The sequence below is a fragment of the Watersipora subatra genome, chromosome 10 (genome assembly GCF_963576615.1).
Source record: "Watersipora subatra chromosome 10, tzWatSuba1.1, whole genome shotgun sequence".
NCBI lineage: Eukaryota > Metazoa > Bryozoa > Gymnolaemata > Cheilostomatida > Watersiporidae > Watersipora > Watersipora subatra.
This window is the reverse complement of record NC_088717.1, coordinates 20,435,331-20,462,004: the sequence shown is the minus strand read 5'-3', so window position 1 is coordinate 20,462,004 and position 26,674 is coordinate 20,435,331. Positions and strand designations below refer to the sequence as shown.

General features: G+C 33.8%; 1 protein-coding gene across 1 annotated transcript in view; it reads right to left on the bottom strand.

Annotated features, from left to right (window-relative positions):
• Positions 1 to 26,674, bottom strand: part of LOC137406854 (uncharacterized) — a 269,187-nt gene that overhangs the window by 13,179 nt on the left and 229,334 nt on the right. The window contains exons 8-14 of the mRNA XM_068093461.1: positions 21,420 to 21,589; positions 19,685 to 19,861; positions 6,020 to 6,242; positions 5,694 to 5,894; positions 5,265 to 5,380; positions 3,732 to 3,869; positions 732 to 870 (exon numbers count right to left, since the gene is read on the bottom strand). Coding sequence (XP_067949562.1) covers positions 732 to 870; positions 3,732 to 3,869; positions 5,265 to 5,380; positions 5,694 to 5,894; positions 6,020 to 6,242; positions 19,685 to 19,861; positions 21,420 to 21,589 — 1,164 coding nt within the window. The remainder of the gene's footprint in view (positions 1 to 731; positions 871 to 3,731; positions 3,870 to 5,264; positions 5,381 to 5,693; positions 5,895 to 6,019; positions 6,243 to 19,684; positions 19,862 to 21,419; positions 21,590 to 26,674) is intronic.

Here is a 26,674-nt window from a genome sequence, read left to right as displayed (position 1 = left end):
AATTCCTGTGAGTCATGCAAAATATAAATTTTTAGCAACTCGAGAAAAAAACTTTTCATGTCGAAGGCAAAGAATGAATATACAACTGGACAGATGAAGAGACCCAAAACCCGCTTAGACTAGCAGCAGGGGTCAAGGTAGCAAAATGCTGTACCATAAGCCGACTTGTAATATAAGGTAATATAACTGGTAATATAAGGTTGGATCCACAATAACTGACAACAGTTCAATTTCAATAAAGGTGGGGTAAAGCAACAACTCGGATCGAACTACGTAATAAATAAACCGAGGCTAAGTCATGCCAATTAATCGCATAAAATCTGATAAAAACGTTTCCAGATTTGCAAAAAAATACGACTTTTTAGTTTGTACTGCTTCCTTTATAGTCTCATTTTATTTCTATTGGTGTCTTTTATTGATGAAAGTATATTCCTAAAGACGTTTAAGCTTCGATAAAAAAGGTAATAATTATTTACTATTATTAGCATAAAAAATAATTGTTCATACTGTAAGCTAATCCAAATAACTATTGCCTTCTGGGATCAACAGATCAACAGATCAATATTATTATCATATAATCAAACTACGTGATACGTTACAAAAAGTTTACAAAGTAATACAGACTTTATAGACATAAAACTATGAACCTGTATATGTGAATATACAGGAGTATGCGATGCATACACTCGCCAGTATCAAGGGAATGATAACCCTCTGAGCTACCCTCTTACCCCAGAAAAGCCTGAATGAACTGCCAAGAATCTTTCCCTTTGCAGAGAGTTGGGTGGGAGCGGCAGGTACGTCAGCCCGAGTCTTGTATTTCACAACTTGACTCCAGTTTGATTTGCCATCATCATTCACAGCTTGCAACTGGTAATAAAAGACACATACAGTATGTATGTAGGATCACCTTTGCTCCAAGCACTGTATGGTACACAAGGAAACGGTGAATCAGCCCATAGCAATTTCATTAAAGCGAGCTAAACAAATACGGGCAGTTAAAAGTGCACTGACGATAGCACGTGAGACAGCAATCAACAGTGGTAAGGCGTGTGCACGTGTATGAGTGTGTTGCAACGAGGTGTCAGCAGGTGTCAGCATAGCAGCAGGAAGGCAGAGGCGTGTGACGCGAGTCAATCTTATTAAGCTTGCCTGTAGGATGTGGGACATAAGATACATAATAACAAACAGGTGTTTTGTGCTAGAGAAGAATACAGGCATGGGGAAGGTGCTTGCTTGCATCTCAGCAACACGCTAAAGCATATAAATACAGATTTATTGTAGATTATTGTAAGACTTGCTAATCGAATAAGAATATTGCGTAATACATAAAATATTGCAAGCAACATTGTTATCATAAGAAAACTTTAAATCTAAAATGGCAATTTTAGTGAGTTACATACAACGAGAATTATTGCATAGGCCTTTTGCACTACCCATTTTCTATGTTTCCGTATGTTTTATATTAAAACTTGAAACATATAGATAAAACACACTTTAGTCAGTTACATATAAGGGATAAAACACACTTAATATTTTCAAATTTTAATCTTTCCAAAATTTACTTTCCACTCGCACATATTTCAACTCTCCTGACTGGGTGAATATGAGTTTCCACTCGCACATATTTCAACTCTCCTGACTGGGTAAATATGAGTTTCCACTCGCACATATTTCAACTCTCCTGACTGGGTGAATATGAGTTTCCACTCGCACATATTTCAACTCTCCCGACTGGGTGAATATGAGTTTCCACTCGCACATATTTCAACTCTCCTGACTGGGTAAATATGAGTTTCCACTCGCACATATTTCAACTCTCCTGACTGGGTGAATATGAGTTTCCACTCGCACATATTTCAACTCTCCTGACTGGGTGAATATGAGTTTCCACTCGCACATATTTCAACTCTCCTGACTGGGTGAATATGAGTTTCCACTCGCACATATTTCAACTCTCCTGACTGGGTGAATATGAGTTTCCACTCGCACATATTTCAACTCTCCCGACTGGGTGAATATGAGTTTCCACTCGCACATATTTCAACTCTCCCGACTGGGTGAATATGAGTTTCCACTCGCACATATTTCAACACCCCTGACTGGGTGAATATGAGTTTCCACTCACACATATTTCAACTCTCCCGACTGGGTGAATATGAGTTTGCAACCAACTCTTACCCAGAGTCTCAAAATCAAACCAAAACTGACGACATCACAGATCAATATCTGTGGGTCCTTTTCCCTATCCCAACAGTCTATCAAAATAATAGAAACTTCCAGATATCTACCCCAGAAGCAGACATGATTTGCCTCTGTCCAAAACCTCATTACTTAGTGCTTTCTGAAGCAATTATTTAGCTGTATACCATCCCTCTCCTGCATAAATGAGACCACAGTCTAAATTCTGAGACTATGCTCTGAATGCTGACCTAGCAGTACTGACAATTCACTGTCAAGACCGTAGTACTGTATGACAGCGAATCGCCAAAGAGTCTCACTTGGAATTTGTTATCAGGCCCATAGTAGAAGGTTTGGTGACCCCTGAACTAGAGTAACAACCAAATTCATGGATGTGTGGTGATTACTAGAGTCACCCCGATTTTGGAATCGGAATCAGTGCTGATATGGGAGTCAAGTGTCTGAATCGGTATCGGCCGATCTTTTCTTAAAAAATCTGAACCTTCCGATACTTTTTACAGATCAACTATTATTAGCAGAAAATCGTATCTTAGCTTGCTACACTAATAAAAAATCATCAGCTGTAAGCGTCTTACTTTCACTTAATGATATTCGTGCCTGCCACACAATCTATTTCATGTCTATAGCCTGATCAACACAGCGAAGGAAACTTTTTAGGTAGAACGTAATCAAAAAGTGTGGTATTTCCCAATTACAGCGATAAGATTTATTGCACCCAATCACGAACAAGACAACAAAGATGGGAAACAAGAACGCAGTGAAATATTTCTATTTACTATCATTGCGAAAGTAGTTTAGACAGTCGACGCATAAAGTTATCTATCACTTTCTTGATCCTGACGATACAATGTATCGTCTGTATTGTACAAAAAACGGTAACCCAAGTGGCTTATCGGTATTAAGCCTGTCCTCCATCACCTGTGGCAAGTGAGCCCCCTTCAGTACGCCATTAATAGTGATGGAAAAAAGAGACGTCTTACTGAGAGAATTGAATCACTAACGGTAATTAAAACAAACGCTGATTTGCTCTAAACTTGTACAGGCGCAGCAGTTCATCCAACAATAGAAGAGAGACTTCGTTATCACAAAGAGAACTGTACGACTAACAGTAATTACCTTCATTTACAAATTACAAAAGACACGGACTGTTTTGTTACTACATGCACAGTATGTCAGTATGTGAATAGGTATATACATGTATATTTTCTTTCATTATTACAAACAAATGAATACATTAATATTTATATTTTATTTGCATTACATTATGTTTGTATTTGCATAATAAAATGAACAACTATCTATGCAACACAAAAGATCTGAATCGAGATCTGAATCGGATTACTTTTCAATAAGAATCGGTATATCGGATCGGTATTTGAATCGGCTGGTGAATTTAAAATCGGGGCATCCGCTAGTGATTACATGCAGGCAAATAAGTGATATGCATAGACGAAGTGAGGAAACAGTGTGTTGCGTGACACTGGCAGCAACTAATAGGCAGCAGTTTGAAAAGTTAAAAATACTCATGCCTCTCCATGGTATCCAGGAAACAGGTAAAGTTTTCTCAGCTTTGTCAGTGTGCTGAAGACAAAAGGCAATTGGCCATAACAGCTTTTCGGAAACTTCCTAGCTAAATCTTTTGTTTGGTTCCTAACATTTTCTTGAACCTACAAAAAAATGTTCGGGTGAAACAATATTTTCTTTACCGGAGCCTCGTTTCATTGGAAGATAAAGCAAAAATTGATACATTAAATACAATTGTCTGTGAATTGTAAAATATAGTCCAAGCATACTGGAGGTCAAGAGGGATTGGTGAATGTTAAAATTAGCATTTGCTCTGCAATGACTGCACAGCTTGTGCAGAATTGTACTTGAGAACTTATACTAAAGAACTTGTACTAAAGAGCTTGTGCACAATCTTTAGATCGCAACATTCATATACTCAAATTTCTATTATATAGCTTTTAATACGAATTTAATATTTTAGTATTAACTTTGGAAATTTCATTTTCCAAATGATTGTTATTTTTGACTGTTTTATATTATTATAGAGTAACTGTAAGCTAATTTTAAGGTGAATCCCTTCTTAGATAGTGTTTTGGATTTAATTTTAAAATTTACCGGCTGACGGTCAGTGAGCCAATCACAACACATCGGCAGCAGTAAACTTTAAGCACAAATAGTACATATAAGTTTGTGGTCATTCGATGCTGTTTCAGCTACAGACTAACCCCCTGTGTATCTACACAATATTTCTCCAATGAAATTTGGTCTTATTACGTATTTAATGTAATCAAAAGTTATACATGGTACAATTTTTCAAAAATGTTCTTATTACCAACAACCTAAGGTAAACCATAGTATGCTGAGTTGGGCCTATCAATGCATCACACCCCAAGTAGTCCATGGAATAATGGTAAATGTCAGCTCAATGATTAATTACTTGAGGGTGACCATGATGACTTAATGCTTGAATGAATAATGGCTTTTTACCTCTCCATTGTAAAATAATCATACAAATATAAATACTATTTGTTGATATCAAGCCTGTTATGAGTGACCTCTTGAACTCACAGCACTAGAAGCGAATGTTTAAGGCTAGTCTACCACTATAGACTTTTTGTAGTTGTGAGAGTTTTTCCAGCAGCACAAATTCTACTAAGTAATCTCATGACTCTCGTAGTAACATTATATTCTATCATTTTTATCAATAGCCAATCTAAACTCTCTCACAACAACACAAGTTAATCCATGTTTTACTAGTTTTTAGTTTACCTAGCAGCAGAATATACCTATAAATAGTACATTTTTAAGTACTGCGTAAAAACTTTAAATAATTAGTTTACTATTATAGTTTAAATACCTTCAATCAACATTAATTAGGTTTATTAGCTCTAGTTTAAAAAATATTATTGTTTAATAAATATTTAGTTTAATAAGTTAAACATTAACTGCACAATGCTTAAGTATACCAGAGAAGCTAAAATGAATAAAAAAAATGTATGATCTTACTAAATGTCATACAGGTACAATGAATATAAATGTAAGATAAATGGACTCACTAATTTGAAAAGAGACTCAACATCAGTATCATGAGAATGCTTGTAGAGTCCATAAACCAGATTACTAATAAGGAATGAACCTTGATCACCTTTTGCATCTCTCATGGACGCATACACTGAAAGTATTTGATGAAAGATACATTCTCTCATGAAAATAAACAAGATTATCAGTCAAGCAGTAATACTCAGTTGTACAAGATACATGTTATCTCTTATGTACTTTATATATAGTTTAGACTCTGTATTAGCTCAGAATGGCATTAATAGTGCATTTCAGGAAAGTCTAATTTACTCATCCATATAGTTATTTAATTATTCACTCATTCTTTTATAATTCTTATCCATCTGTTTTGTCATTACTCATTCATTTTCCTGTCTACTTAGTGCATAACTTGTATATCTCAGCCCTTAACAGAATCTCTAGCTTACTGTTAAAGCTAGCCTTGATCACAATCAGATCATCCATGCTGAGATGTTTGATTGTTAAATCTGGTGTTGGGGGATCTCTGGATGGTACAGTTCGTGATTCTGTAAAATTCACTCGTTGGAAAGGTCCAGGGTGTTGTGCATCAATTACTTGCGATACGGCTCCCAATCGATTGTCATGCTGTTCTCCAAAATCTTTTAGGACTGCAAACAAATATGTAGTGGTAAATCATTCTCTACTGTCTGAAATGCATCTAGTACGTTATTTGGTTTCAATAGATTAATTATTTAAACTTTGTGTTTTTATTTTGTTTATATAGAAGTCTTACGTCCAGCACACGCTTGAACAATCACCATCTTGGGTTTCCCAGCCATATGTCTGAACCTCTGGGGAGATAACAGAAAGTAAACATCATCGAGTTTGATCAAATTGAAAAAACTTCCACTTATCTGGTCATTCTCCTGTCCGTGACTCAAAATCACCAAAGCAAACATGCCATAATCTTCCATTCTCCTGTCTTGGGTGACTGACTCCACTGCTTCTAACATGTCCTGCACCAGAATAAGCAGACAACATGTAACCTTTCAAAAACATCTAATGCATGTCTCATTTTCCTACATGTCTGTCTCTCTGGATTTCCATAAAACTATGAAATATTCTTAATTAACTAAATATAAATAAAAACTGCTTTTAAATCTTTTGAAAACTGTTGAAGTGAAGAATTAAGCCCGTAGATTAGAATCTACTCTCTTTTAGCAGGGAGCTGTCTAGATTTCAAGCTCCAAGATGACTTCTCCCCTGCTTAGCTGTAAACATTCGAGCCAAACATACACTATGTTTCCATGGTGCGCAGTACTGCGAAGCAGCCCCCTCCGAAGTCGAGGGGATTGTACGTTTCCATGCTGCGCAGTGGTTTTCAGCAAATACCGCAAATTAGCCAGAGAAGAGAAATTGTATAAATCGAATCGCCTGATGGAGAAATAGAATCGATCACGGATACCGAATGTCATAAACGGTCTTTTTATGATTCTGTCGTCATTATACTTTTTTTACAATACACATTCACAAGGTTTTACAAACCTTAACACAATTTTTACATAGTAATATATTTTTAATAAGTATTTTAAGTAATATATTATTTAAACGTTAATTTAGGACTTGCCACCTATTTTTCTAAAAGTGTTGGCATCGATAACAAAGTCCAGGAAAGTAATCACCTCATCATCCTCGTGAATGCAGACCATATTTAAATTTAGGTAAAAGAAGATCGGAAGAATAGTAAAAAACAAGATTAGCAGGACAACCTTTGTACTAGTTTACGGCCCTCGAAGAATCCGTCTCCACGGCATGAGAGCTATGCGCAGCCACTGCGCAGTCGCTGTTTCCTTGCTGCGAATTTGCATTGGCTTCGCACTGATCAGTGCGCAGTGATTTCAGTGCGAAGACGCCGTTTCCATGATTCGGAGATAGCGCAACTCCGAAGCACTGCGCATCATGGAAACATAGTGATTGGTAGACCTTTGTTTGGCTGGCTATATCTCAGCTTCTGGTGGGTCAATCTCCATGATTCTTTTTTTAGAACATCAGTCAACACCTCAAGATAAATAATAAAGCATAATAATATCATACTTTTTCTATTCTTTAATTACCTAAATATGAATAAAAACATGGTTTAAATTTCACGAAAACTGTTGAAGTGAAGAATTAAGCCCTTAGATTAGAATCTATACTCTTTTGTGCAGAGACTTTTTTAGAGTTCAAGCTCTTAGAGGACTTCTACTGTTCAGCTTTTGGTCAATAAATAATATACATCAATAATTGTTTCATCGAAAATTACTCCTGAAATTGCTTAATAAAATTTTAATTCAATGCAAAATATTTGGGTATATCAATTCATAATTGGATGAGGAATGAAGTTTTTCTGCAAATAATTTATAGTTTAAACTATTAATACAGTTTACTCTAAAGCTTATCTGATAATTTAGTGAGTAGATTTTTAAAAAATCAATTCAATAATTCAATTAATAATGCGCTAATTTGACAGACTAAATTGGTAAAAAATGCAGTTTAATTTAATCGCTGTTTATTTCATTAATTTGATTATTAGCGTGGCTAATACAAATTAATTTGTTAACTCAAGGCATAATTTAATGTTTTTAAAGCAGATAAATTACATAAGTGCTTTTATTATATAGTTCAATAAATCAGAGCCTTGGCTTTCGAACGAGGTTATATTCAATACACAAAGAATAATAGAACTATGAAAAACAGGGTCTCAAAAGTATTTCCTGCAATAAAAAACACTTGGTTGTGGTTCCCACAATGTGATGTCATAATTATCATTTAGCCTTAGGTCGTCGATCCCTTTTGCTGCCATTGAGGCTGCGATTTTCTGTGACAATCGGTGCTCTTAAACCCAGTGAGCGCTAATAATAAACTAGGATTCTAGATAATCAACAATGCCCGGGGTTCGTGCTAACGCCTGACCAATACCAACACATGTTCTAGGTTAATAGATTCCAGGTGATTGTTAGAGTTTGCTTTTTTCATCCTTTCGTTCGTTTTAAACATTTATAGTAATTGTTATCACATCGTTTTATATGATGGCTTTGTTTGTCCCATAAAGAAATGATTAATAACTTGATTACTAACTAATTAGTAAACAAATATCAAAAAGAAAAAACTATAAAAATTAATACTGTATTATATTCGAATAAATTATAGTATATGGAAAATAGAAAACAGGTGTATTGGACAGTTAAAGTAATCACTTTGTGTATGATACTAGCTTATAGACAGATTAAGTTATTTACAGTAGGCTTCACTATTTTGAACAATCCCAGAGTGCAGTCAGTCAACTCCAACGATTGATTTAATTCAATTGAGTTCTACAACAAAATTAAACAAAAACAGAAATGGCTACTAACGACATAACTGGTTGTTAACTACCCATGGTGGTAAAGGTAATGAAATCACATCGATCAAATTGTGACCTGGAGTGGCGTGGCCCTATATATATATGCAATCTACATATAGTCCTATAGGACTATATGTAGATTGCACTTGCGAGATCACGCAATGCTTGAAAGTAATTAGCCTCAGTCGTGCCCCTCAACATCACAATAAAAAGAGAGGGCTAGTACCTAATATCATCGGAAAAATATAGTATGGTGCTTGGAATTTGAGTTATTTATTTTAAAAATGATATGTACACGGAGAGCTAATGAGACTGATTCCTTTGTCAGCTTCATTGGTTCTCTGGAGTTGTCCTACCTTCGCCTGCCACTAGCGTCGTTATTGTAGTTGATAAATACAAGCAGTAAGCGATAAAAATAAGCGGTAAGAGCACACAACACCGAATATGAAAATTGTGATGTCACAATTTCCGAGCCTATACCATTAAACATTTCTGCGGTAGAGCTCTAGGGAAATCCTATAAACACCAACCAATCATGTCTGTCTCACCCTGTCAAACAATGGCTCATTTGAAAGCCAAGATGTTGAACAACCTGAATGAGCTGAAACAGTACTTATGTGATTGATATGCTTTGAAGAATATTTGGTAACCTAATTCAAAAGTTGAGCAAAAACTAACCCACATAAATAACAATCCTATACATTTACTGTAGAACACCTAATTAAACACCACCTCCAATCGACGGCCACGTTGGGGGAAGGGTTGAAAAATAGACCTCCACTCTCCAATTGAACGCCACCTCCAGTTGACCATCACTTTAACATTATTTGATCTTTACAAGCCCAAAATATTAACTGATCAGAAGAAAAGTGTCCACAAAATTGTATTATTAATAAATCGTTTATATCAATAACAATTAATTCTCTCGTTGTCCAATTCCAAAGCTTATCATTTTTTTCGTTAAAACTCTGAAAGCAACACCATAGAAATAATCAACAGTGGCCTCAGGCTAGTAGTAACTCTCTGTCTAACGCGGTCTTTCTACTTCGAAGTAGCTTACGTATACAAAAGAAACCGGCTTGAATTTACGATGGAAGATGAACTGTCAAAGAAACGCTATAGAAATAATTAGTCTCAGTCTAATAATGGTTTCTTGTTTAACGCGGTCTTCATACTTCAAAGGTCATGCATAAAAAAGCTGGTTTGCAAATTTTGGACCAAAGGTTACGTTAGCAACCAAGCTTTTACGTGCTGCATTGGTGCTAAATGCAGCGCATGAAAGTTTTACTCTGCCAAAAATTGTTTGATCGCTAATATCAACTAGTTCAGCAGTTCAGAAGAAGAGTTGAGACCAGAAGATATTTTTGAAGGTATTGGACCACTAGAAGATGTTCGTTCCATCAAAAGCAACAATCAGAACGCAGCTATCCGAGCGAACGATGAAAAAAAGGGTTCTGTCTAACAAACGCTAATTTTTGTTTCTGTGTGTAATATAAGTATGGTTCATTTATGTCACTTGTTCATGAATACATGTATATGTTTGTGTTACTTGATAAATTATTATTTTATAATCCCATGACCACACGAGCGGAGCGGAAGTGTGGGAGTTTTATGATAAATGCATGCGCACACAACTTACGAAAATTATTCATCAACAATGAGACGAACCCTCGTCAAGAAATTTCATCAAAAAATTTAAGCATCGGAATTTAAAGTCGTTAAAGTATAATAACGATACAAAACACATTTAAACCTATTTAAATATGTTACCAAGTCTTTGTAAACCAACGATAATATCTTAAAACTTACCCATCTGATCGGATTATACACAAATAGACAGATTAATTTGAACGTAAATTGTCACAAAAAGCTTGAAAAGCTCGGTTTAATAAAAGTTAAGACCGAAAATTGAAACGCCAATAAAGCCGTGCAACCGATTGTAGAACTATTTAGCAGTGCGCATTTCACGATAAAACCATGCTCATTTCATCAGTCTATGGCATTTCTCACTTGTAATCGAATTTATTCGAAGGTTTCTGTAATAAACGTAGACCGTTTGAGGCGTAGACCGATTTACAGGTACGAAATTGTGGTACACAGTTTATCAGCCTGTGTTTTTTGTCCAATCACCGAAGGTTTCATTATTTGAAATGTTAACCGAAATTCTTTACAACTTATGTACAAGCTAGGGCCGAACTACAACGCCCCTTCATGACGAGAACATTTTTTATTTTGCTACAGTTTTATACGCGTGAATACTCTTATTCGCTTTCTGTTAAAGATCGCTTATCAAAACCATTCCACATTCAACGCAACCAACTTTCAAATTGTGTATAGTACACAGTAGCTTGCCATTTTACTTCTAATTTTGCATTTCAGAGTTATAATAAACATATTTCTTTATTGTTGTTAAATTACATACATTACAGTAAATTAGGCCTACAGCTTTATAACACTTTAATAACAGCTTTTATTTTGCTGCAGTTTGCAGAAATCTTCGAGACGCATGAACGCTCATAGGTTTTCTATTATTGCTGTATTACTATATTAACAATATTGGTTATTTTAATAATATCAGTGCATTTTACTTATAATATTGGCCAACATTGCATTTCTCCTATTGCAAGGGAGAGATATAAACGTGTAATATTTTCCTTTCATTGTTGTTGTTTGTCATGACCAAACACTTTTTAAATAAATTTTCTAAAAGCCTATATAAATACCACTTCTCGATATTGCTACCTATTACGTTTTGAAATGTAATCAAAATTGTGTATTGTTTTTTCTATTATTACTATATTAATAAAATTGATTATTCTAAGAATAACAGTGCATTTTACTTTTAATATTGGCCAATATTGCATTTCTCCTATTGCAGGGGGAAAATATAAACATCTTTTCCATTCATTATTGCTTATTGTTGTATATAATAACACCCACACCCAGTACATTACAGCTACCATTGCAGTTATGCTATTGCACTGCAGAGCCATTTGATTGCTAATGTTGCATTTCTCAACCATCAGTACCCTTTATTTTTTTGCCAGTATCTCTGGCCATCTCTTTAGTCGTGGGCTGTATGACAGTGGAATTTCTAGTTTATAAATATGCAAATTTATAGCGTGTTATTTAATAGCATCCTTGCGGGTATCTTAACACAACTTACAATGGATCGATGTTCATAACTACACTTCTATTGTACATAAAAAGCTAGTTTTGGGTGCAAACTGTAGCAATCATATCAATGAGTGCAATGAGCCTTTACTCAACAATGTTAAATATAGATATAAAATAAAAATACGTCTTCAAATTTAGAATAAAATAAAAATTGAAAAAGCCAACAACACTGTGGCCACACAACACTTCCATAAGGGAGGGGGGGGAGGGGGCTAACAGGTCTCGCTATATAAGCAGGCGTTAAACAGATGCTTGGCTGAAGGCTCAGTGGAGAGCAAGTGAGCTGATCATCTGTGTTGCCGTGCTTCTACTGACAAGCAATTTGCGCTGTGGAGATCGGACTTGAGAGTCCATTGGTAAGCAGCGAGGTTGCTGATTGGTTAGCCTATTGATCGGCAGTAGGGACTGCCGTGAGATTGTAGACAGCGTTCTGCTGTGTATCGCTGTGGTGGTGAAGGCTGGTGACAAAGGGGAGGTTTGTGTCATCGTAGCAGCTTGGTGCTGCGCAGCAATATCTTCGTTATATTGCTAACAAGTTCAAATCCATCAAAACGTGGAATTCTATTATCAAGATTTTAATAGCTATAGCTGGACATTCCAAAAACAAATGACAGACGGACTTTGAGAAATATATATAGATGTACAGATTTAGACTAGCTTAAGTTACTCCTATTTATTGGGTAAAGAAACTCAGCCAATGGCAACTACATTACCTGCCACTGTTTATAAACTATGTTAAATCTTGAGCAAATGTGTAGCATAATAAGTGACAAATGTTTTCCAGCAACTTGTTTAGCAATGCCTCTGACTTTCAAATATTCAAATTATGCATTGGCAACACGGACACAGGAATAAACAAGTTGATATTTATTGCTTGTAATTAAGCTGCTATGGTATTACAGCCTATATTCATGCTTTGCAATTTGTTGTAGCTATCAATTGTTATTTCATTCTAAATTTGAAGACATACAGTGGTGATACAAATTATGGAACCGCCTTTGAGTTTTAGTAAACAATGCGCTATAATGGCTCTCATATTAGTTATATTCAGTCCACATATAAAAAGTTATATATCATTGGAAAGGGAATTTTATCAGCTGTCGCATTGTTTAATTTTTTTCTGCATCCAAACATAATTTCATCGCTAGTGCTGTTGAAAGTGCAACTAGTCAGGGTGTCTCATAACAAGTCATTTTTTTCAAAAATAGTAGTCTGGTGAATGATGTCTAGAATTTCCAAATTCTTTGATCTGCTCAGTTGAACAATCATTTAAGACAACAATTGCATTGAGTGAGACGTTGTGCATTACTCAATGTAACCCAAGTAGTATTGAAAAGTCCTGCTCTCAGTAAATGTCATTCTAATAACTTCATCATCATGCCTCACCATCTCACGAAAGAAATGCGTGCTGCAATAATTCACCTTCATCAGCAAGGAAGATCGCAAAGGAGGAATATTGCTCTAAGAAAAGTGTATTTACAACAATCTGCAGATGGAAGGAAACTGGTCAAGTTGAAGAAATGGCTGGTAGGGGAAGGAAAAAGCTAGCAACAGATCGAGTGACCAGACGCCTAGTAAGAATTTCCTTGGTTGATAGACATCCAACCAGTCCTCTGCTAGCCAGTGAGTTAAAAGAATCCATAGGTACAGAGTTAGCACCATCAACTGTTTGCAAATCATTAAGAAATAATGGCTTACGAGGCTGTAAAGCTCGTAGAAAACCTTTGTCATCATCTCAGCAAAAAAAGGCTTGTCTACAATGGGCAAAAGATCATGTGAATTGGTCACCAGAAGACTGGAGAGCAGTATTATTCAGCGATGAGAGCACATTTACTATTCAAAATCACTCTGGCAACAATTATGTAAGAAGGAGACCTGGTGAAGAGTTTAAACCAGAATGTATTTTACCTACGATAAAGCATCCCACCTCAGTAATGGTGTTGGGTTGTTTGTAGGCTGCTGGTTCTGGTAGATTACATTTTGTTGATGGTATGATGAATGCAGAAAAATATTGTGGAGTACTACAAAGTGTGATGATACTATCTGCTAGAAGTCTGTTTGATAGAGAGTGGCTGCTTCAGCAAGATAATGCTCCATGCCACACAGCCAGAAGAGTAAAGAAGTGGTTAATAAATAACGTGCTGACAATAACGTTAACACTCTGACTTGGCCTTGGCAGTCACTCAGACCTTAACCCAATTGAAAATTTGTGGAGCAGAGTAGGCAATATCGTAACTAAAGACAAACCAAGAAATAAAAGAGGATTGATGGAGCTTATTTTGCAATCCTGGAATCGAATAGTTACACCTGAAGAGCTTCTGATCAGACGTTGACAGATAGTATGCCCAGGCCCTGCCGAGCAGTGATTGACAACAAAGGCTGGCCAACCAAGTATTGATCATTTTACGGACCAAAACAGCTTTTTTCAAGGCTACTATACCTTTTCTTTAAAATAATTCACAATAAAAACCATTTCAAAGAAAATAAATATGTTATTTTATGACTTTTGGTCAGACACTATTTAATAGAAATGACAACTGTACAGTAACTCTTTGACAGCTTTCAGTAAACCTCTAATAAAAGTGTTATAGAAAATGCAATGTGGTTTTAATTTAGGTTTATCAAAAAGCCAACATTGTGACGATTCAAATGATATATAATTTTTTATAGTTGTGTAAAATTTTGATTGTAGAACAAACAAACACAACTCAGAATTCATTGCTATGTAACGAAAATTAGAGGCGGTTCCATAATTTGTATCACCACTGTAGTTTCATTTCATATCTATATTTAACAAGGTTACACAAAAGGTCATTGCACTCATTGGTGTGTCATTACAGTTTGTAGCTGAAACTTGCTTTTTATGTACAATAGGACAGAAGTTACACGCTTTAATCCATTGCAAGGTGAGTTCAGATTACCGCAATGTTGCTATCAAATAATATGCTATACACCTGTCAATTTACGAAATATATAATGATAATCAATCAAAAGCTACAAATATATATTCATGAACAAGTGACATAAACTAACCATACTTATATTACAAGCAGAAACAGAAATTAATGATTTAAAAATATTTTCATCGTTTGCTCGGATAGTTGCGTTCTGATTGTTACTTTCGATGGAACGAACATCTTTTAGTTGTTTAGAACCTTCTTTACAATGTCTTCTGACCTCAACTCTCTTTATGCACTGCTGAACTAATTGATATTAGCATCCCAACAATGTTTTGGCAGAGCAAAACTTTTTACGCGTTGCATTTCGCACAAGCTATGGAAGTATTGTTTTAAAAACGTTAATATTTGTTTCTGCATGTAATATAAGTATGGTTCGTTTATGTCACTTGTTCATGAATATATATTTCATCATTTGATAGATTATTGTTGTATAACTCATAAATATGCAGATTTAATGCATGTTATTCAACAGCATTCTTGCGGCTATCTTAACACGGCTTACAACGGATCGATGCTCATAACTCCACTTCTATTGCACATGAAAAGCTAGTTTTGGCTGCAAGCTGTAGCAAACATATCAGTGACTGCAATGAGATTTTATTCAGCATAGCAAGTTAATTATAGATATTTTTATTATACCTATATGTCTTCAAATATAGAATGTAACAAAAACTGAAAATGTCAAACTGCAAAGAAGGATACAGGCTAAATACATGTATAATATCATCGCTGGTCAATTGCAAGCAATAGATATCAACTGGTAGAGATATTTCTCGGTTTCTTGATGCAAATTTATTAAGATATCTTTGACAAGTTAGAGGTAAGTTAGCAGATTTATTGCATCCATAAGATTTAATATTACTCCACTGGAAAAAGAGAGCCAAATATAAGTGTCATTCGTTTCGCCCATATTAGGGCTAAATTTATCTTCCGAAAATTCTGACGAGCCGTTTGTTGAAAAATAGAGCGTTATGGCATTCAATTAAAGGTTTCATGGTATATATATACATGTATATATATATTTATATATATACTAAGCAATATATATACTAAGCAATATATATATAATAATATTCACAAGTGACATAAATGCTAATTCTTTCAAAAATGAACTGAAGCGCTACTTCAGACAACCAGACGACTAAACCAACTAGACATACTTCTGCTGACTCTACTTTCAGGTTCCGCGCCTTGATTAGCCTTGCTATTGAGCACAGGGACCTCATCATCACCTTCCCTGAAGTGACATTTTTTTTCTATTTCTCTTGTCTTTTTATACTGTTAGAAACACTCCTCATATTATTTTTTGTGGTTATATTATAGATGAAAATAAACAAACAAATATACACAGCAAAAATTTCTAGTATATATATTTATTTATGTACTAGAAATTCCCCTGTCATACAGCCCACGACCAAAGTGATATTAGAAAAAAAGAAAGGGGACTGATGGTTGAGAAATGCAATATTAGCAGTCAAATGGCACTGCAGTGCAATAGGATAACTGCAATAGTAGCTGTAATGTACTGGGTGTTATTAGGTACAACAAACATTATTATAAATTATTATTATTATTAACAAACAAATATTATATGTTTATATCTTTCCCCCGCAATAGGAAAAATGCAATATTAGAAGTAAAATGCACTGATATTATTAGAATAACCAATATTATTAATATAGTAATACATGTACAGTATAATAATAGAAAACCAATGCACAATTATGTTTACATTTCAAAACGCCATAGCTAACAATATCAAAAAGTTGTGATATTTATATAGATTTTTAGAAAATCTATTTAACAAAACTATTTAGAAAAAATAATAACAGTAATATATTGCCCAACATCGGTCACTATATACTTCGATCTTGTAAATTCGAATGCTTATTCTTATAATTAAATCTTATACAATCGAATAATTGTTCTTATAATTAAATCTTATAAAATCGAATAATTATTCTTATAATTAAATATTGTAATAATCTCATAAGAATCGTTAAAAAAAATATCATCGTCATTTCCTTTACTTTCACTGCTTTGGACATCAGTTGGAATACCAAAGTACTCATAAACGTCCAAAATGTCTGTTACTTTGAAATCGGCAAAGAAGAAACGATGACGTTAATTACAGAAACCTTCGGCAATTTGACAATGCTATAGACTGGTGAAATGTGGACGTTTTCTTTTCGGGAAATGCGCAAGACTTAATGGTTCTATTCTCTGTCGCTCAGCGTTTCATTTGCCGGTCTTAATTTTGATAAAAATAAGGCTTGTCAAGTTTTAATAACGATTTTGGGCCAAATTAATCTGCCAATTTATGTATAATCAGATCAGATGGGTAAGGTTTAGGAAATTTTTTACAAATAATAAAGCCTTGGTAACATGTTTAAATAGGTTTATATGTGTTTTGTATCGTTATTATACTTAAACGACTCCATTGAAAAATGGTTAAATTTGTTGATGAGATTTTGGTACAAGGGTTTGCGACGGCCATTAATGAATAATTTTCGTGAGTTGTGTGCACATATATATTTATCATAAATCTCCCAACCAATCGCTTCGCTCGTGTTTGGTCGTGAGATTAATGCATCAAGTTTTCAATTTCATTTTGTAAAATATTTTTGACATTGTTTGTACTACCAAAGGTGGCTTATATTTGCTTTATTTTGTAGACACGGATATATCAAATATGTCTATAAATATGTAAAAAAATATATAGACATATTTGATATTTCCGTGACCACAAAATAAAGCAAATGTATGCCACCTTAGGTGGTACAAAAAAAGTTAAAAATATTTTACAAAATGAAATTGAAAACTTAATAAATTTGATTTCGCTTCAACTAACTACGGCTAACTAACTCTATTATTAATGAGACTACTGATTGAAACTAATTTTGCAATATAATGCATAACTTAAATCAAAGAAAAAGTAAGTTTATAAATGTAAATTTTAATGCATATACTTTTTCAGCTACACACAAATTGAAAATTCAATTATCGTTGCAATTATTTTGGAAACTAATTCGGCTATGTAATTAAAAGTTTGACTATGTGTGAAATTTAATTACCAATGCATTATTTGTTTGACAAACTTATTAATTTAAAGCCTCATTAGTATTATACTAAAATTAAGTTGTTAATTTATTTATTTATTATTGCCATCAAGTTTCAAACTCATTTGGTAATTTGAAGCATAATTGAAATTACACATAAAATAATTGGTTAATTTAATTATTGACGCAAATTCACAAACCCAAAATTGACTAATTTAATCAGTAATGCAATCTTAAACCGTTAATAAATTATTAATTTAATCAGTAATGTAATCTTAAACTGCTGATAAATTATTAATTTAATCAGTAATGTAATCTTAAACTGTCCATAAGTTATTAATTTAATCAGTAATGTAATCTTAAACTGTTAATAAAATATTAATTTAATCAGTAATGCAATCTTAAACTGTTAATAAATTATTAATTTAATCAGTAATGTAATCTTAAACTGTTAATAAATTATTAATTTAATCAGTAATGTAATCTTAAACTGTTAATAAATTATTAATTTAATCAGTAATGTAATCTTAAACTGTTAATAAATTATTAATTTAATCAGTAATGTAATCTTAAACTGTTAATAAATTATTAATTTAATCAATAATGTAATCTTAAACTGTTAGTAAATTATTAATTTAATCAGTAATGTAATCTTAAACTGTTAATAAATTATTAATTTAATCAGTAATGTAATCTTAAACTGTCCATAAGTTATTAATTTAATCATTAATGTAATCTTAAACTGGTAATAAATTATTAATTTTATCAGTAATGTAATCTTAAACTGTCCATAAATTATTAATTTAATCAGTAATGTAATCCTAAACTGGTAATAAATTATTAATTTAATCATTAATGCGATCTTAAACAGTTAATAAATTATTAATTTAATCAGTAATGTAATCTTAAACTGTCCATAAATTATTAATTTAATCAGTAATGTAATCCTAAACTGGTAATAAATTATTAATTTAATCAGTAATCTAATCTTAAACTGTTAATAAATTATTAATTTAATCATTAATGTAATCTTAAACTGGTAATAAATTATTAATTTAATCAGTAATGCAATCCTAAACTGTCCATAAATTATTAATTTAATCAGTAATGTAATCCTAAACTGGTAATAAATTATTAATTTAATCAGTAATGTAATCTTAAACCGTTAATAAATTATTAATTTAATCAGTAATGCAATCTTAAACTGTTAATAAATTATTAATTTAATCAGTAATGCAATCCTAAACTGTCCATAAATTATTAATTTAATGAGTAATGTAATCTTAAACTGGTAATAAATTATTAATTTAATCAGTAATGTAATCTTAAACTGTTAATAAATTATTAATTTAATCAGTAATGTAATCTTAAACTGTTAATAAATTATTAATTTAATCAGTAATGTAATCTTAAACTGTTAGTAAATTATTAATTTAATCAGTAATGCAATCTTAAACCGTTAATAAATCATTAATTTAATCATTAATGTAATCTTAAACTGTAAATAAATTATTAATTTAATCAGTAATGCAATCGTAAACTGGTAATAAATTATTAATTTAATCAGTAATGTAATCTTAAACTGTTAATAAATTATTAATTTAATCATTAATGTAATCTTAAACTGTTAATAAATGATTAATTCAATCGCAATTTCTGCCATCACCCCAACCCTGACTCAGGCATACTCAGTGTTTAACTGTTAACAAAAAACATAGACCACACTCACAAAACACAAGCCCTCACCTTCTTAACTAAAAGATGTTACCAACATTTTGTAGGTTGTGCGACAAAAGACTATTCAGTAGTAGCCACCTCCTAATAACAGCTTCCTTTCTTATTAACAAACAATCATGGAGGACATTAATTTGATATCATACCTTGCTAGTTAGATTTTCTCTTGTTTCAACTTCAAAATGGAGCTGACTAAACATTTCCTGGAGATGTTTAACATCGTGCTCTGATCCATCTCTGTAAAATGTCCCTCCATGAACATCATGGAACTCATTGTTGTTGATTATCAGCACTCTTCCTCGAGGGTTTGTCATCTTATAGACCTGAGAGAGACTTACTGAGTTATTGACCAAAAACTCATAGTGGAGATATGTATGATTATATAATGTTGAAAATATATAGGCTACAGTCAAACATGGATAACTCGAACTTCACGGGACTGAGCAAAAGTGTTCGAATTATCAGAGCGTTCAAGTTATCAGAGCACTGTCACAAGTCCATGTATTTACTTATTTATTAGTAGATACATGTACATATACAATCTATAATATAAATCAAAAGCACAAATGGCTTGTTTCAAATTAAATGCTTCTAATATAAAGTTTAAAACGTTTTTATCAAAAAGCATAGATAATTTTCTATCACTTGAGATTGGTTTGTTGTTTGAGGTGATGTTATTGCCAGGACGTTTTTTAGATTGACATTGGCAAAACTTGATCGCTGTTGAAATGCTCAAAAGAAAAGACATCGGTACATATATACAAACTATAATATAAAGCAAAAGCACAAATGGCTTGTTTCAAATTAAATGCTTCTAATGTAAAGTTTAAAACGTTTTTATCAAAAAGTATAGAGATTTTTCTATCACTTGAGATTGGTTCGTTGTTTGAGGTGATGTTATTGCCAGGATGTTTTTTAGATTGACATTGGCAAAACTTGATCGTTGTTGAAATGCTCAAAAGAAAAGACATCATTTTCTTCTGAGCGTTTTACCCACGATCAATTTTGCCGACTTTTCTTGAAGTTTATGCAAAGATTACCTCACTTTACATCGCTTCCGAAGGGCGATTGCTATGCAGATGTTTGGTATAACTCAAATTTCACCAAACCTTTAGAAAAAGTCGTTGACAAAAATATTTTGCCGATGGTGGTAATAACGACGCTTATGAATTACGAAAAGTTGATGTTTATCTCTATGGCTTTGAATAAAGTGATTTTCTAAAGCGATAACAACCGTTTCAGTAGCCGTTGGGCAAAAAACAGTTCGAATTAACCGTGTTGAGTTCGAGTTAACTATAGCAATTTATCATGACGTGGGAACGGACCAAAGAAACCGTTCGAATTAACCATGTGTTCGAGCTATCCGTGGGCGAGCTATCCATGTTTCACTGTATGTAGATTAATTCCAATTTCAGTTATTTGTTATGTTATTTTACCAGCAATATATTTAACAAACAATAAGCAGATATACAATTCTGAATACCTTAACAGGGTTGAATGTTAGCTATAGTTATAATCAGATAGTAACTGCAGTAGTGAATATAGCACATGTAGTACTAAATCAATTGTACTACATATAAAATAGTGCTTTCAGTAAATTGATGAAAAAGACATAAATAAAAAATAAAAATGTATTTAATATAACAATATAAATATTTGATAATATATATAATAATATATATCTAATATTTAATATAATTTGCGTAAAAAACTAAAAATGTATTTAAAACCACTGAGAATATTTGAGTCCAATAGATTATTTTTACTATCTTACAAAAAATAACTCTTTTATCTCTGATAGTCAAGGAGAGAAGAGATTTTAAATACCTAATTAATACTATTTTAATAATATATAGTTTATAACATAATTCAAGTACTTGCCGCATCAGTATTGTGGAACAGTTCTTTGATCTCTGTCGTATTTGTATAGGTTGGACTGCCATCAGAGATAGCCTTGCACACATCAACCAATGATAAACCTATCAGATCAGGGCTTCCATTAAAAGCAGAAGGACAGGAAGAAGTAGTGCATGGTTGAATGATGCCAGACACTAAAACAAATAAAAGGGTAGAGTTTTACAACCGTTACACAATGAGATAGGAATAAGATTTAAAGCACTAAAATATGTCATCATGCTGTGATAATAGAAATAAACCTACTCAGTATTCTCTATAAAATGTTACTATTCAATACTCTTTATTATCACAATAATAATACAACTTTATCAAGAAATAGCCAGTATGATTGGTTTTACTAAAATGATGCATAGTTGTGTATGCATTAGTTGTTTATGTAGGAAATCAGCCAAGTATGGAAGCTTACCTAATGCTGTGGCTGTTTGTTTGGCTGAAACGTATTCCTTGAGTTTCCTTTTCTCATCTTCTGACAAAGGCTGACCTTCAAACAAAGTCAGAAATTAGCTGTGTATCTTGTTGTTGAGTTGAATATAATCATGCAAGAGAAATATTTACACTTACTCGGAAACTTGAAAACTGAAGACACAATTTCCCCGGCACATACTACATCTCTCATCTTTATCCCTTTAGGGTCTGGCTGTGCGCGTGAAAGAAGACTCCAAGAAGGATTGATGACTTTTTCTGGGTGCTGCTGACCAGTTAGTCTGCAGTGGGCGCAGTAGAAAATGCATACCAATGGAGTTGCTCTCCAGGTTCCTCGCAGATGTTTGATGGCCACGTTGACAGTTTCTCGGAGATAGTTCCATGCTTCATGAAATTCTTCCACGTTGAAAGCAACAGAAGCTGTTATCTTTCCTGCTTTAGCATCGTGGGTAAAATGGACTCGGGATTTATCAACTGCAATTGATACTCCATTGTGATGCACGATGGGCGTGTTGTACAGGTCAGAGTATAGCTCCAAAAGTCTCACTGTCAACTCATGAAACACGTATTGTGGAAGTGCCAGTCCTTTACACAAAATATCTGTCTGAAACTGTAAGTCAAGCTTCGTCATTGGCAAGGTTGATTGAAACCCTTGAGCAAAATGAGGAATTATGAATTTGGCATCATCAGTTGAGAGAGAACCAAACAAAATACGAAATTTTGAAAGAATTGCCAATGCCACTCTTTGCTCAACATCTTCAATAAATGCTGTCTCAGTTTTTATCAGGTAAGCCAGCAGTACCAAGCTGATCACTCCTGTGGCTTTAAACTGTCTCACGGACTCCTCAAACTCTTCTTCTAGCAAATTCACACTTTGAACTTTGCAACTTTTGAAGTTTTGTCTTCGCTTGTCCCACTTAGAATCGCCATCATGGTCATACAGGACTTTGAGCAAGTCTGTAACAGCAGATATCTTGTGGAAAACATGTTGATCTAGACCCTCAATGTCGCTGTACCAAAGAAGCTTACCCCTCAGATGCAAGTATTTAATTATCACCTCCAGCTGCTTCTTTACAACGCCGTGTGACTCATGAACTTTGTCAAGCAGCGATTCAAAAGTGGTGAAATGTGACTTTAAAGTACTTATTACATCTTCCACTTGTTTCCACAGTCGAGGCACCTCCATAGCATATCTTTGGCTTTGCTCCAACAACTGATCCCTCAGTCTTGTGAACTCGCCTGAATATTTACGCCCTATTTCAAATATCCATTCTGGGGTAAACAGGTCTGTATTTGCTCCGAAGCTTTTAATACGACAAACATTTGCCTTCTCAAATCGATTTTCTTCATCTCGAATCTCATCACATATTTCATTGCAATATTGTAGAAGCTTCGTTTTTTCTGCTTCAAACTCTTCTTCATCAAATAAATCTTTGTGGGTCAACACGAGAGCCGGGGGTAGCATGTTCGGATGTGCTATGTAAAGATGGGCCATCCAGTCAAAGAAAAGAGCTCGAACAGACTCTTTTGGCCCAACTCTATTGGATTCTTTTACATACATATCCATGTCTACTACCACGACAGGGATGCAATTCTCTCTGAGGGTAAGCCTGTATGCATGATGATAGATCTCCTGTCCTCCAAAGTCAATGAAATACAGAGATCTTTCACCAAGTGAGACTTTTTCAAAATTGAATACTTTTGTAGAAATTTGTTCTGCCGAGTCCAAACTTCCAGTAAGAAACCGTTTCCCTTTCTGCATAGTTTTGATTAGACTGGTTTTGCCTGATCTGGATTTACCAATAACTGCAACAGTTGCAGACAACACCTTCTCCTTTCCTCCAGCCAGATCTTTGTAGTACTGCTGTATTGCAGAAAAACCTTGCTGTGCAACATTCCAAGGTGGGCTTTGTACTGCATTACATCTGTCTAGCTGCAAATCTCGTAGGTTCTTCAAAGATGGAATTTGAGAGCTAAGAGCAATGAGCTTGTTATTGTATGAAATATCCAATGTGACCAGCTCCTTCAGCTCCCATATCTCTGGAGGCAGTTTGTCAATTTTATTTGAGAAAAGCTCGAGATGTTTCAGCCTTTTCAGCTTACCAACACTGCAACAGACAGTGCCTTAATACACAATGTTTGTCTATCAGAATATATTACAAAGCTACAATGGTAAGTCAAAACATAAGTGTTGATAGAGAAATATTAATCTAGTATTATATTAGTTGTTCAGACTAGCAAGCACTACTAGTTAGTTGTGAGATGATAAACTACCCTACAGGATGAAATTATTCGTTGGTCACAAAAATTTGCGATTTCGCGAACAGTCAATCCCGCGAATTATAAAATTCAGTGATTAATTAGTTCTATTTTTAATCACAAGAGAGAATAACTACTGCATCAAATTAAAAAATAGTCGCTAGCCTAGTTTTTAATGTAAATACTAAATGTAATTGAGTTCCAAAACATTTTTAAAATCATTGCCTGAGCTTTGAGCTAACACCATTGGCAATGCATCCCATTTATTTACAAAATTATTCGAGGTTGTCACAAGATATGCAGAATGGCGTCGTCGCGAAAATAGCTGCGAGGCAGAAGTACTAAACGTAGCCGAGTTCCAAAACTTCTTTAAAATCATCGCCAGGCTTCGAGCTTTATTGCCATTGCGTCAAACTTTACAAAATTATTCAAGGTTTTTACAAGTTATTCGGTATGGCTTCAGCACCGCAAAAAGCTCTCCTAGTCTTTTTACATTAGAATCAACTCCATCAATCTCTAATATCGAAGTCAAGGACGATCATGATTCTGATCTGGACATTATGGTATGTATTTGATTTGCAGTGCAGATACGTTTTTCCATAAATAACTGCATTAGTTAATTCTTTTGTTTAAAAACCGATCGCTTTCATTAAATACTTCAGCTATTGTTTTTGTACTTCCTCAACACTTGTTAATATTTTTTCTTTTTTGTGTTTACTGCAGATTGAGAATGAAACAACCTACTCTGATTACAAAAACTAGAGACAAGTAGTAATATTCATCAAGGCAGGAATATTGGCAGAGAGGCAACCAGTCAACCTAGACCTCCTCATCGACAACAACTCCTTGATATCGCTGTAGCAAACATGATTAAATTATATATTTTATTTCATGTATAGATATATTATAATTTATTACAAACTTGAGTGTACAAATAAAATATTTCAAATACAAATAAAATTTTACAAATGATGAATGGAGTAAATATAAACAGTTTAGTCCGTGTGGCGGTTGTGTAGCAATAAAATTAAACTGGTACTCTTGATATGTGAATAATAGCGTGTAATGGTGCTTTCTGACTAGTTATTTTGGTAATAGCAGCTCTGTCGCCGTCACTGTCTTGGGTAGGTGCTGGAAGGCAATTTTCTCGCTACTGCATGGCTGGTAAGGAAGTTATCATGAGAACTCTCCTCGTGGCTTAGTATTGCAAAGTTCTGCCGGTTGGCCAAAGATTTGTGCTCGTAAAGGCGTTTTTGTTCCTTTTTTAAAAACAGATATATTCTTCTCGTAAATAGCTGCGGTCACTTCAACCTCAATTTCCAAACCTCCCTGAATGATTAGTGATCTTCTAAGAATGACATCTACTACCCTTGCAATCATTGTTTTTCAGTGTATGATAAAAAATCTCTCTCTCTCACTAAAACAAATAATGAAGCAGTAGGGATAAAAAAAGTAGTATTCTGTTTTACCGAAGAACCAAAGTAAAATTCAACTAATTTAGTAAATGTTAAAAACTCATTACTTACCACAAGTTGTTGGCTTATCAAAGGCCTCCAAAGCGATGAATATTCGTGAAAACCTCTGGACGCAGCAAAAATTGTTTACCGTAGAATAGCATGATCGCATAGCAGTTGTAAGCTAAATGTAAACCGGAACACGCGGTGTGCGCATGTGTAGGAATAACTATTACTAGCCGCAATAGAGTTAACTTTTCCTAGAGAGTGGCAGTTTTCAGCCGCAAATAAATTCATCCGCGAATATGCATGAAAAGACAATTTTCGCGAAATATAACTCCGCGAATAAATTCATCCTGTAGGGTATGTAATGTTTTCTTTTGAAGGTTAGTTTTTAAGCGATGCAATGAAAGATACAATAATGACTTTGACTGATTAGTGTTTGATTATTACCATAACAACTATAGTCACCCAGGTGGTAATATTTACCATATCCCTTAACAAAGTGACTTATCAGCCTTATCACAGTAGTAAGTTAACAGTTATTATTTTGTAATAATAATTTGGTAATAAAAAAGTCTGCACAGAAAATGTGTTTTTAGTTAACATATAACAACAGTTACCATTCTAGCTTTAAACTTCATATCGTGAGAAAAGCGTTTTGTGCAAATCAAACAAAAAGAAAAAATAGAACACCTGTAACAGTGTTCACGTGTGAAATGATTAGCAAGTAAAGGCTAGATAAGTCTATGTTGCTGCAATGATAAATGATTTGATACTGACACAATCGATACAAAACTGAGAAAACATAATAAAAATTATGAATATGTTGAATTAATAATGACAATTAGTACAGAGAAATGTGTGTATAAAAAAGTTTACTGTTGCAGCAGCAGTCATTCATCAAAAATTTGGATACGACGATACTGGTACCTCTCGATACTGGTACAAATGTATAGCAGTGAAGCGCATGAAGCTTGCCTGACCAAACAGGGAGAAAATGTAGAAGCAACTCCTACTCGAAATAACACACCGTAAAACTGACCCTGTGCAAAGTTTTTAGCTTTTACAGTGTTGATGATT